We start from the raw sequence: 14,474 nt of genomic DNA on the forward strand, positions 1-14,474 counted from the left end.
CAGGTGCTTCTCACAAAATTAGAATATCATCAAAAAGTAAATTTATTTCAGTTCTTCAATACAAAAAGTGAAACTCATATTATATAGAGTCATTACAAACAGAGTGATCTATTTCAAGTGTTTATTTCTGTTAATGTTGAGGATTATGGCTTACAGCCAATGAAAACACAAAAGTCATTATCGCAGTAAATTAAAATAGTGAACAAAAAACATCTGCAAAGTCTTCCTAAGCATTTAAAAAGGTCCCTTAGTCTGTTTCAGTAGGCTCCACAATCATGGGGAAGACTGCTGACTTGACAGATGTCCAGAAGGCAGTCATTGACCCACTCCACAAGGAGGGTAAGCCACAAAAGGTCATTGTTAAATAAGCTGTTTGTTCACAGAGTGCTGCATCCAAGCATATTAATGGAAAGTTGAGTGCAAGGAAAAAGTGTGGTAGAAAAAGGTGCACAAGCAACCGGGATAACCGCAGCCTTGAAAGGATTGTTAAGAAAAGGCCATTCAAAAATTTGGGGAAGATTCACAAGGAGTGGACTGTTGCTGGAGTCATTGCTTCAAGAGCCACCACACACAGACATATCCAGGTCATGGGCTAGAAGTGTCGCATTCCTTGTGTCAAGCCACTCATGACCAATAGACAACGCCAGAAGAGTCTTACCTGGGCCAAGGAGAAAAAGACCGGGACTGTTGATCAGTGATCCAAGGTGTTGTTTTCAGATGAAAGTAAATTTTGCATTTGATTTGGAAATCAATGTCCCAGAGTCTGGAGGAAGAGTGGAGAGGCCACAACCCAAGCTGCTTGAGGTCTAGTGTGAAGTTTCCACAATCAGTGATGGTTTGAGGAGCCATGTCATCTGCTGGTGTAGGTCCACTGTGTTTTATCAAGACCAAAGTCAGCACAGCAGTCTACCAGGAAATTTTAGAGCACTTCATGCTTCCCTCTGCCGACAAGCTTTTTGGAGATAGAAATGTCATTCTCCAGCAGGACTTGGTACCTGTCCACACTGCCAAAAGTACAAATACCTCGTTTAAAAACAACAGCATCACTGTGCTTGATTGGCCAGCAAACTCGCCTGACCGTAACCAAATAGAGAATCTATGGGGTATTGTCAAGAGGAAGATGAGAGACACCAGACCCAACAATGCAGATGAGCTGAAGGCTGCTATCAAAGCAACCTGGGCTTCCATAACACCTCAGCAGTGCCACAGGCTGATCGCCTCCATGCCACGTCGCATTGATGCAGTAATTGATGCAAAAGGAGCCCCGACCAAGTATTGAGTGCATTTACTAAACATAAATTTCAGTAGGCCAACAGTTTGGATTTTAAAATCATTTTTCAAGCTGTTGTTATAAATTATTCTAATTTAATGAGATAATGACTTTTGTGTTTTCATTGGCTGTAAGCCACAATCATCACTCTGTTTGCAATGACTCTACAAATGAGTTTCACTTTTCGGACTGAAGAACTGAAATAAATTAACTTTTTCATGATATTCTAATTTTGTGAGAAGCACCTGTATCTCGGTTCTTAACCACAAACAACAAAATCGGTAGGTTGTGGGACAACATAGCTGCAGACACATACAGGTTAAAAGTAATAAAACAGTCACACAGTGATTCATTCAGAAGCTGAAACTTACCTCTACGAGTTGTTCCTTTTGTTCTGACAACTTGCAGGTATACTCTGCCACGGCTTCCAGGTTTCCTTCTGCTCCAGAAATTTTCAGTGCTTTTAGGACAATGTGGTCAGCATGGTATTTTAATAAGTCAGATGCCAGTGTTGTAGCTGCATTGTGAAGCTGGAAGTAAACACAATTTATTTTTACCAGTTACATTCGTACATATGCACAAAATTATACCTAGTCAGAAACTAAACTTACAGCTCCTGGGCTAACTTGAAAAATGTATAAACACTGTAGATATATTATCTAGTAAAAACAGTAAGAGTGACCTCATATTGGCAACACTGTCCAGTTTTATTTATCTATTTATAAAGAGGACCTTTCACCAAATTTTTCATGTTGAATGAACAGGATACACAATGTAATAGTAGCTGCCGAGTGGCATAAACATTTTTTTCCAATTTCACCTCCATTGCTGAGATATTGGTAATGTATTTGGAACATAACGAGTAAGACGCTCCTACCATAGCTTAAGATTCTCACTGTGTGAACTGTAATGATACAGCTCTGATCTCCAGGTATAACATCCTGCATAAGTCAATGGGGGAGGGAGAGAGAGGGGGCAGTGCAGCTGACTTTAGGTGTGTCACATTACAAACCCTTCTATTATCTCTCCTCCTCTTCTAGACTGTCTCCTCCAGTGTACTGCCCCTCCACCTACGCTGCCTGTCCAGACTGACTGCCCCTGTGTGAGAAGTAATGACAGCCTGATCTGCTCTCACTGCAGAGAGATCCCAAGTTGGTTGAGCACAGCAGGCATAAGTGTGAATAAATCTCACACACTGAGAACCTGCTCTAAGCTATTGTAAAGGCGTGTTCTTCTTTCCTTTGAGTGTTGTTGCTTGTTTATGATTGGCCGGCGCATATAGGTAGAAAAAGTATATGAGCCAAGTGAAAACTGATAACACCCATTTGGACTTAGAAACATTACCTCATTGGGTGCCAAAGACTATGACTGCTAATATCTCAGCAATGGAAAGATGAAATTTAAAACAAAACAAAAAAAGTTTTATTCAGCTCTGCAGCCACTATTAGGGCTCTTTCACACATCCGTGTGTCCGGTTTGTGTGGTGACAGTTTCCACAAATACTGGAGATACTGACACACGCAGACCCATTCAAATGAATGGGTGTGTGCACGTCAGTGTGTTTCCACAGACCGTGTCCCCGTGTGCTTCACACGCTGACATGTCAGTTTTTTTGCGGATGCACGGTCCGCAAAACGTCCCACATGGATGACATCCGTGTCTCATAAGTGTGACACGTACCGGCGCCTGGAAATCAGCGCTATGGTTAGCACTATTCCCAAGCGCCGAGTGCTTAACACTGCACTCATCATGGTTCCCTGCCGGCGCTGCGATCAGCACCAGCAGGGACAATGAGTGTAGTAGTAGTCTGATCCCGCCGTGTCCCTGTGTAAAAATAATAAAATTATAAAATCCTTACACTCACCTGTCTTAAGTGTCTCCTGCTGAAATCCTCTGACCGGTGACGTCGGGGAGAAGGAGCCAATCCAGGGAGCGCCGCTGCAGCGGCTCATTCTCCCAGTCTCCTCGGCATAAGCGGACAGAGGGTTACAGCGGGGGACATCACTGGACAGGTGAGAATATGGATTTTATTATTTTATTCTTATTTTTACACAGAGACACTGCAGGAGAAGACTACTACTACCCTCATCATTGTCCCTGCTGATGCTGATCACAGCGCCAGCAGGAACCATGATGAGGGCAGCGTTCAGCACCCGGCACTTGGGAACAGTGCTAACTGTACACGGATTCCCAGGCTCTGGTCTGTGTGATCCTGATGCGGCACACGGTTGCCACACGGGACACGGATATCTCCGGTACCGGAAATATACGGACGTGTGAAACCGGCCTTACATTGTGTGTCCAGTTGGAACATGAAAAATTTAGTGAAAGGTCCTCTTTAAATAGGGCACTGTGACTGTTCCAGTTAGGCTCTGTTCACATATTCAGTTGTCGTCCGTAATGGATCCAGTACCAGCATTTATAAGAGAAAAAAAAACAAAAAACTTTGGTTTCTATTTTGCATCTGTTTTTGCTCAGTTTGTAATGGATCAGTCTCACCTCTAGTATTCTGGCAGTGCTAAAATACAGATCCATTAATGGATGACAACAGATGAGCATTGATGATCAATTCCTTCATATCAATAAATAAATTATCTGTTTTATATCCATTTTTTTCTTTTTTGGGAAGAGAAAAAAAAAAATTGTGCAGGCTAGGTTTTTTTGCTCTGGCTAAAAATTGGAGAGCAGATAACGCTTCCTATTCCATTCAAATGATTGGGTCCTTAACTGGAACATTTTATTTCTGTTTTTATGATCCCAAAATGGAAATAAGCACTAGACATGTGAACAGAGCCTTAGCTGATCCAAACAGTAGTTAAGATGCATTCATAGTGCTTCTGTTCACAAAAGGCTATTAAACAATCTAAAGAGCAAAAAAAACAATAAGGGAAATTATAGATCCTTTCTGTTGTCCGTTCTATAATTACAAGCTTCATTTTATGCTGAGAGCTCAGAAGGAATATAATAAAGTGACTGCATGCGTGAAAGCCATATCTGAATTGTGACAGGACGGAGGCTGGGTACACTGGCCTATATTTATCGCCTGAGCGGTACATCTAATAAGTGGCATTTGTTTCCTGTTGGGATCTGGCAAAGTAAAATATGTGTTTAGCAAAACTGGATCTATTCTGGGCTTCCGGATCAGCTATTCAATGACACATCCACACTGCTTTCTCGGAAGCTAATATTTTTTTTTCACTTAAAGAATTTATATCAGCCGCAAATTCATTGCCCAAACGAACTATATAATTCAACTAGAAAAAAGTATTTACAACAGGAGGAATGAGCAGGAATACTTCCATAAATTATGGCAGCCATGGTTGGATAAGATTAATTAGAGTACACCTATATATACTACTGAAGAGTAAAACTCTTGGTAAACTGCATGGCGGAGTGGAGAGGGAAGAAGGAAAGAAGAAAATGGGAATAGAAGGAAAGGGAGTAGGGGGAGGAAAGAAAAGGAGTAAAGTAAGGAAGAAAAGGAAAGAAGGGAGGAATTAAAAAAAAAAAAAAAAGAAAGAAAGGTCTCCATGGTGGAGGGGGAGGGGGGGAGAAGAGGGGGGGACTTACTGTAATATTGTAAAAAGAGTATTGTCATGTAATTTATGTTCCAAGTTTTATGTTTAATAATAATTTATCTGATTAAGAAAAAAAAAAAAAAAATTATATTGTGGTTGCAGATTCTTACACAATACGTCACTGATATACCATGGTCCAGCTTTCTACAGATTCAATTTGTGATAACCTCCAGAAAAGTATTAATACATGGGCGGTAAACTATTCTAAATTGTGTAATGGAAAAATGGTGCCCATGTCACTCTGAGGCATAGGGCACTGCTACTGTTTCAAGTCTCAGAAGTTTCAAGTCTCAGAAGACAATGTTGGGTAATAGGATTACTGTGTTGCCACTTTTAATGAAATATACCGAATGGCCACTTTATTATTTATAATTATAGCACCATTAATTCCATGGCACTTTATATGTTTATTAGAGACATTTAGTGCACTGGACCTCCTTTGGTCTTTAAAACCATGTATTCTACGTGGTAAAGTTCTGCTGCAAGAATTAACATCAATGAGGACAGGATAGCTTTTCACATTTATTGAAATTTGGAGGGGTTACTGACATACTACCTCATCCTACAGATGCGCTTTAGGATTAACCCACTTGCAACCACATAACGTCAAATTAAGTCATATAGTCATGGCAGGTGTATGGAGCAAGCTGAGGAACTGAGCCCGCAACATACCTGGCAGATGCCAGCTGTGTAATACAGCCAGCATAGGCCTGTTACAGTAGTAGCCGGAGCTTGCTCGTATCTCTGCTGTTTAACCAATTACATGTCCTGTCAATCACTGACAGTAATATTTCAATTACATAATTTCCAATCAGTGAGTGCACAAATTCCCGATGTTACTGACCTGAAAAATGATATTGTTAGGTCATTTTTGCTGTATTATAAATGCCAAAAACTTTTAGCAAAGGATTAGTTAAAGACAGATGAGAGGAGGATGGAACTCTAAAGTAAAATGGATGTCTTTAGTGAGTCATCAGTTTTCATGGATCCCCATATCACTTTAATAGCAGAGTCTGATCCACAAAACAGGACAAACAGGACATGCTCTGAGTCTCATGGACCAGACACATGGACCCATTTTTAAAACAGCTGCGTGTATGGATGAATGGAACTCTATGGGTCAGTTTGCTGTCTGATATAAAAACAGTCATCACCGGACTAGTCACGTGGATAAGTGAACGCGACCTAAACCCTTGTCACAATCTCTTCATAATACAAATGTTGGCACTCTATGGCTTGATACAAATGGAAAAACGCAGTGGCAATTTAAGTATTCTGCACGGCACTGTGATTCTAACCTCCTCTAGAACTCCACAGAAGTGGGAGGCCATTCATGTGAGAAATCTTTACTTTTCTCTTGGGAGATGTCAGGGATTATGAAAAAAATAATTCCTACAAAACGTACTTTCTTGGCAACATAGATATTTCATCGCTGATTAACAATGCAGAAGAGATGTCAACACTATGAGGATGGAGCTAGACAGAGAATCAATGAGCTGGATAGAATCGGCCCGCCCTCAGTGCACTTTCAGCTTCATTTACATAAAGGATTAAAGTTATTTGTCTTTGATGAAATAACCATTTCTGCACAGGATGTTATACTTAAAGGGTAGAGTGCCATTCATACACTATGAATACGTGTGCAGAAAATCCCTGGGCATGTTACATTAGTAGTGTTGTCAATAAGATCTCAAGAAATCTCACTCAGAGAAAATCCACAGAATGAACTGAAAAGAGCTGCAGATTTGAAATCCGGTGTGTGCCAATTTATACTGCAGATGTCACCATTAATTCAATTCTATGTGGTCCCACATTTGTGGGCTTGCTCTCGCTTTTCCAGACTGGAAGTTTCACAGCAGATATGGCACCTGGGTATATACCATAAAATCTCCTGACCGGTTCCCTTAAATCTAAACATTAGGGCGTATTAAGATAAAAGGCACATGCAAGATCAGTTACACCTCTAAAGTAAAGCTGTCAGAAATGTATTTGATTCAGTTCACACATTAAGTCATTATGTTGTCTTCTACTTTTGTTTTTTTTTGGGGGTTCATACATTGTAAACAGCACATTTCCAATCTCCAAAGTAAATGAATGACAAAATTAGGCCTATAAGGGTTAAATCTTAATACATTGTAAATATCCAGTTGCCTGTCATTGAGAGACTGTATGTCTGTGCTAATTGTGTCCGTTTCCTTCTGACCTTGGAGTGTCATACTACATGGTATATCTCACTTTACCTGGACAAAGAACCGGACTTGGAATGGTTATTACAATTATAAATACATTGACTTGTGGACAGAAAAAGTGATAAAGGCCCTCTTGTGTTCATTGAGCTTAGAAAGTAGAAAAATCTAAAAATAGTTACAAAAATGGAATTATAACTTTATTCTAGTATTATAAGAGTTAATGTGCATAAAATGCAGACATTTTGTCTTTTTAAAAGCAAAAAAATACTTTAATAACAAGATGTATTAAAAACATTCTTTTGCAGCAGGGGCCAGCAAGAAGGAAAATTGTTTCCTAACTGCAGCCATACTACAGAGACCCAAAAGTAATTTAATATTCCCTCCGCCGGAGTGAGCATAAATGAAAGGGTTTCTTTTCAGCTTCACTCATTTATGCCAAACAGTTCATGCATGCAAAGTTTACAGTTAATCGTGTATTAATTGGAGGCTGCATTGAACAAAGGGTTTTGATCATTTTAATGTGCTTCTAACCGAGCCATTAATTTGCTTTAAGAAGTTCTAAAATGTTGTGTTTATCATCCAGAAAGTATTAGGACTGGGAGCTGAAGGCTTCAGAGGCCGGGTAGAAAATCCACACAGCTCAAAGCGTATGGTTCAGAGCAGACTGTTCGGAAAATACCAGAAAACTGGTCACATCTAAAGGCTGTGCCCACGATCAGGTAATGCTGCGGGTTTGACGCTGCATGTTTAACCCGCAGCGTCCAGATGTTACAGCATAATGGATGGGATTTCTTGAAATCCCATGTCCACTATGCATCTCTGTGCACCTGCGGATCACCCGCGGAAACTGACATGCGGCGTGCCTTTCCGATCCGCAGCATGTCAGTTTCTCTTGCGGGTCCGTATGTGGACTTTCCCCATAGACTAACATCAATGTGGAAAGTCTGCATGTGAAAAAAAATTTGCAGACGCTCATTTGCATAATGAGGGCGGAAGTGGTGCGGCTATTCTTTAGCGTCTGGGCCGCAGCGACTCCTCATCATGGGCACATACCCAAATTCTTGCCATCATAACTAGTCACTAGTTCCACCAATTCGGTTGCACACATTTTTTCAACAATGACATTTCTGTGTCTCAGATTCGTCACTACCAGCTCTCCCTCCTCTCTAAACCTATCCAAGAGGTTTTGTCAAAATTACCAAACAGAGAGGGTTATCTTAACATTCATTCAGTTATTGTACTAACAGGGAGTGCACTAGAGAAGAAGCTAGGAACCAGACCGGGTTATTCATAGTTCTTAATTCTCAGAATTCCAATAGCAAAATTAATAATAGATAATAAAGATAAAAAAAGGTAAATAATTTGCTGCTGTAAGAAATTTATTAAAATATCAAAAAACAACAAGAAAAAACTTGAGCTAAACTGTAAACATTTTGGATCCCAAGAACACAAGCAATGGATGAGGAGATATAATCAGTTCTGGAGCCAGTGAGTTGTTTGCTATGCCAAGCCAAACAGGGTGACATTGCCGTTGTCGCTTGATTCCTATTATTATGGAATCCGCCAGTTATAAAGAATTACACGTTTGTAAGAATTACATGAATTAAATATTTTCTATAGAAAATTTCAGAAAGTCAATTAGTAAATATAGGAAACAATATGAATCCGAGACTGATCTCTGCATACCAAACAGTTGCGAGCATAGCCGGGGGTGAGGTGGCTGATTCAAGAAATGTGTCCCCACTGGCTTCTCAGCGCCGGTCAGCTAAACTGACATGTCTCCCCCTATGTGTGTAGCTAAGCAGGTGGGGAGAAGTCAGCGGAGACATACTGTACTGCTTGCACTAGTCACTTTGTCCCCAGTCACAATTTCAACTAGGTTGTTATCTGAAAAGCTCCAGCGTTTCAGAGTAAAGCATAGATGTTTAGAGTACACGAGCCAGTCTCTGATTCAGGCTGCCTGTGACTCAGGAAGCATGAATCATGTGGCAGGTTTCCATTATGATCATGATGCAGATGACACAGTTACTAACTAGGGGGTTATAATGAAATATTAAAGGGGTTGTCCGGCCTCAAGGTACAAGTCTGAAGTGACTGTGCGCTCCAATCTGTGAGGATTCTCCAATGCCAGTGCCAGGTGCTGTGGCGAGTGACCGCAAGTAAACGATTTGCATACATGCAGTCACATGCCAACTAGACATGCGCTGCCTCACTCAATGCAAGTGAATTGAGCGAGGCCGGACACGTTTAGTCGGAATGTGCCTGGTAGTATGTAAATTTCATACATGACAACTCGCTCAAAGCGCCAGCATCAGAAAATCCTCACAGTGTGCTGTGACTGCAGACTTGTATCCTAAGGGCAGATTAAAGACAACTGAACAACTAAATCATCAGCTTCACAAAGCCTTTCACATATGGAGGGTAGACATAAGAACTAATACATCTACACCAAGTAACATCATATTTATGAATGAACAGTTCGAAGAAACAGGATGGTATTACAGTAGCACCGTCTCACTACCCTAATTTAGAAATCACTATTAAGGCTGTGAGAGCTGAGAAGGTTGAAGATGACCATCACTTTCTAAAAATAAAAAGGTAAGTGTAAACTCAGGGAACATTAGACATGGCATGCAGGCTAGTGTGGAGGACTAAAAAAATGACAGCAAAAACAGACAGAGTGTATTCTTGACACATTTGTTATCACCCGTGCATAGAGCTGTCTCATTATATTTAGTTAAAGAGCATCTAGAATACTGTCCTATTTTCTGTTTGGAGCAATACCCTCTGCTATGTGACTGGGATTCAGTCATTGTCCGGCCTTCTGAGAATTAGATTTAGCAGCGGTCAAGAGTAACAATGTCTATAAAGGAACAACCATAATGATTCCAACTCAACTACTGGTGAACAAAACTATTCAAAGTGTTACTGCTTCAGGAGAACTTGCAGCAGAATGTCTGTTTTCCTCTAGCTCCTCCTTCCTCTCTCCATAGAACTTTATGAGCACCAACTATCATCTCCTATATCAGTAGTAGGTGTAACATACCTGGCGGCGTCCTTGCATGGTGGTCCATCTCCCACTGTGCAAGAGCGCGCACTTGATCTCCAGTCCAGAATGTCTCTCTGGCTTCCCTCCTTGCTGTCTGTTTGTCTGTTTTGGCTGCATAGGGCGACGCCCGCTGAACTTCCTGTTTCTTGTACCTTCTGCGGACACGCCCCTGTTGCACCTTCAGCCTATTGCTGTCCATCTTTGGGTATTTATACCACCTTCTTCCTCTAGATGGCGCCTGAGCATTGTGTCCTGTCAGTCGGCTTTTTGTCTCTGACATGCCAGGTCCTATCCTGTTTTCCTGCCTGTTTTCCAGTTCTGTGTCTGAACTGTGGTCTGTTCTTGTGAACACGCTTCTTGCCTGTTCTTTCGCCTTCTAGGGGCCGTATTCCTAGATCTGCCTGTCTGTGCCTTGCGGTATCTGTTCCCGTCTGAACAGAGTCCTGTTTGTGTCTCTGCCTTGCGGTATCTGTTCCCGTCTGAACAGAGTCCTGTTTGTGTCCCTGCCTTGCGGTATCTGTTCCTGTCTGAACTGAGTCCTGTCTATTTCTCCTGTCTTGCAGTATCAGTTCCCGTGTCTGAACTGAGTCCTGTCTATGTCTCCTGCCTTGCGGTATCAGTTCCCGTGTCTGAACTGAGTCCTGTCTGTGTACTCTTGCCTGCTGCCTTTCCTGGAGGCTGTATTTCCAGGCCTGTCTGAACACGCTCCTAGCCTGTTCCTCCCGCCTTCTAGGGGCCGATTACCTAGATCCGTTCCTGTATCTTGTCTGTCCTGTCTGAACACGCTCCTTGCCTGTTCGTCCCGCCTCTCTGGGGGCCGTATTCCCAGACCCGCTGCAGTGTCGGTCTCTTCCGTACACTCCGTTCCAGTCTGAACTCTCTCCTATCCTTTACCTGTTTTGCCTCTATGTCCGTTCCTTTCCTTTTTCTGCAGAGTCTGAACTCGTACCTAACTCCTGCTTGTTGTCTCTGTACTCCAGTTTGTGAGTTTGTGGTCCACTTGCTACTTCACTGCAAATACCCTGTGGGTATCTGGCTCTGCCTTTCCCTTCCTGTCTGTTCCGTGTGAACAGAGCCCTGTCCGTCCTGCTCTGACTCCTTGCTCACTGCTCCGGCAGCCTTGCTCCGCTCTGACCCTTTTGCTCACTGCTCCGGCAGCCTTGCTCCGTCCTGCCCTGCTTCTGCCCGCTGCTCCGGCAGTCCTGTCCTGCCCTGCTTCTGCCCGCTGCTCCGGCAGTCCTGTCCTGCCCTGCTTCTGCCCGCTGCTCCGGCAGTCCTGTCCTGCCCTGCTTCTGCCCGCTGCTCCGGCAGTCCTGTCCTGCCCTGCTTCTGCCCGCTGCTCAGGCAGTCCTGTCCTGCCCTGCTTGTGCCCGCTGCTCCTGCAGCCCCGTCCTGCTCTGTTCTTGCCCACCGCTTCGGGCGTTCCCTCTCTGCTGTGGTTGTCTACCGCATCTGCGGTTCTGTGACCCAGTCTGTACTGGGTCTTAACCTTTCTGTGCTCCAGCCCGTCCTTTCGGCCAGTACCTCCCTGCCTGCATACTCGCCTGTATCCACCCATCTGCATACCTGCCGTGTTTGCTTACATCCACCAGTCTGTGCCAGCCTAACCTGCCTGTTACAGTAATCCCAGTGTGGGTCAACCCCCGTGTCCGGAGTTTGACCTGGAGTAGCACCTGGTCCCTCTGCCCGGTTTCTCCCTGGTGCACTGGCGTCGTATGCCGTCGTGCCACCTTGGTCGGATCGGCCAGATACTTAGTCACGCACCTCCAGGCACTCTCCGGTCCATGGTCCAGTGGAACCACAACACCCGCACACGCCAGTTAGTCCGGGCGTGTGCATAACAGTAGGAAAATCTAAGTTCACTGAAGACAGATTTTGTCAGTGAATTGAGGATATTGAGAATGAAAGATCAGTCCAGAAGGAGAAAGAAACAGATTTCTCTGATAAGAGTACTATGTATTTATAAAAAAAAATAAAATAAAATAACAGTTAGGCCACGTTCACATGTTCAGTATTTGCTCAGTATTTTACATCAGCATTTGTAAGCCAAAACCAGGAGTGGGAAACTCAGAGGAAAAGTATAATAGAAACACATGTATGCATATTTCACCCACTCCTTATTTCGGCTTACAAATATTGATGTAAAATACGGACCTAATGCTGAATGTGTGAACGTGGCCTTACTCTGTGGAATATGTTGGCGCTATAGAAAATTATTATTATTATTATTCTCCATATAGTTTCATGTCATTTATCATGAAAGGCATTTGCAGCCATGTTCGATTTCCATCAAATAAAAATTTACCACTTCCCATTTTAAAAACAAGTATTTAAGATAATGATCTTACATTTCAGAAAAACATTTTAATGCTTTGGTCAATTCATCCAGCATCTTAAGGCAACAGTAAATTTCAAAACTGCAGACTATTGCCATAAAACTTACCTCTCGTTTCAGTTCTGTAATGCATTGACTTGTTTTCAGTATCGCCAACTCCAAATCTTCCACAATGTCTTTAGTCTTGTGTGTTTGCTGCAGAAGACGCACACAGACAGGTGAACTCAATCTACTACTAAAATCATTGCTAATAAGATTACGATATAATTGTATAGCATAAGCCTATATGATCTTCCATAACAAATACAGTTTTAACATTAACTGGGTTTCTATAACATACAATTGCCAGCAGAATTTCACACCTTAAACTATTTATATGTGCTTATAGCGCTTTCAAAGTCAAGTCCAGCAATACCTTTACATGGCCAGTCTGTTCCTTGGTTATTGAGAAATCAGCATTTGAACTGATATGCAAATGAGGCTGAAGAGCTATTTATAATTCTGATGCCTCTGTCACTCCAGCTCTATTCCCCGCACAGCGCCACTTCCTACTGCTTAACTGACGAATCCTTTGCCTGAAGTCACACAAGATAGATGCTGTCAGTCAGGCAGGAGGAGGCGGCACTGGGCGGGTAATAGAGCTGGAGTGACAGAGGCTTCAGATCTACAGCCCTATTTGCATAGCAATTCAAACACTGATTTCTCAGGAAAGGAGGAACAGACTGGCCATCACTGTAATGAAACATTTAGCAACTTTACAATATATTTTGAGTTTCAATGCCGAAATTATTTAAGGATCTTGTCAGGCTGTTAACGAATTGGAAAATTTGTGTTTACAAACTCCGCCAACTCCCTAAAGCAGAAAATTTCATACCCCATACCAATAGAAGGGCTCTTTCACACTCTCAGATTTTTTTTTTTGTGTACAAGAAAAACTGTTCTTTTTCCAGCAATGACTTTTATCAAAATTTTATGTAGCATTCATTTTTATCATATGAAAAAAAAAAAGTTTCCAAGCTTCTACCATTTAATCAGCAAAGAAATGGACATTAGTAGGATGCAACATCGGACAGATCTCCATTTTTTTTGCAGTCAGTCAGCAAAATAAAGGGCACGTGAACAACTCCATTGACTATTTGAGGTTTGTGTACAATTTGGGAAAACCATGGAAAAACTGCACATGAAACACAGATGTGTGAATGGGTGCTATATTTTTTCTTTTTGGCATGCAGTATAGTCCATACTCCACTAAGCTTTTCCATGCAGAGGCAACCAACAAAAAGTGTAATTCTCTTTTTATAGGTTACTGTATGCCTATATGGTAGCATAAGTCAGAGCCCTTCAGTGGTGGTGCTGTCTACTTTAGGAAATAATCCAAACCTATACCTCTATCTAAAGCAGGGGTGCACAACCTTTTATGGTCCAATGGCCAAATGATCAGACTAGAGACAATAAAAAAAAAAAGACATTATGATCTGGGAAATTTATAAAATATTAAGTTCCAGAAATGTGAGATATATGCAAATTACAATTCCGGGACTCCCACCCATCATGAAAATGAGGAGTCATCCTAGAAAGAAAGATAGTATGCATGCTGCTCCTTCTACTGTTCTCAGAGGGAACCTGTCACTTGATACATGCTGCTCAAACCATGGGCAGCATGAAATCAGATCTTGGCTGCAAGATTGCTTTAGTATTTCAGAGGAAATTGAAGAGCCAGCCTGGGACCATAGGTATAGATGAGACTAGTCCGACGCAGTCTTCCCTGCTCCATTCTATCTCAATGGCAGGTCACTCCCTATGGACACACAAGATAGAGACCTGCCAAACAAGTAGAGTGGAGTGGGCAGAAGTTGCTGGGGGCAGTAGCAGACAAGTATCATCTACTCCTATGGTACACGACCAGTTCTTAAAGCTCTCTTTCAGAGAAAACTGTACCTAGCAGGAATCACACAGCCAGGCTGTGATTAATACTGCCCATGGTTTGGGCAGAATGAACAGAGTGACAGGCTCCCATTAACCTCAGTTTCTAAAATGTGTTTCACTACGTCCA

General features: G+C 42.2%; 1 protein-coding gene across 1 annotated transcript in view; it reads right to left on the minus strand.

Annotated features, from left to right (window-relative positions):
- The window catches only part of CTNNAL1 (catenin alpha like 1), a 250,875-nt gene that overhangs the window by 75,970 nt on the left and 160,431 nt on the right, over nt 1-14,474 (minus strand). The window contains exons 8-9 of the mRNA XM_073678608.1: nt 12,530-12,616; nt 1,642-1,800 (exon numbers count right to left, since the gene is read on the minus strand). Coding sequence (XP_073534709.1) covers nt 1,642-1,800; nt 12,530-12,616 — 246 coding nt within the window. The remainder of the gene's footprint in view (nt 1-1,641; nt 1,801-12,529; nt 12,617-14,474) is intronic.

Source organism: Phyllobates terribilis, unplaced genomic scaffold (genome assembly GCF_046119375.1).
Source record: "Phyllobates terribilis strain yellow unplaced genomic scaffold, ASM4611937v1 Scaffold_4__5_contigs__length_816908805, whole genome shotgun sequence".
NCBI lineage: Eukaryota > Metazoa > Chordata > Amphibia > Anura > Dendrobatidae > Phyllobates > Phyllobates terribilis.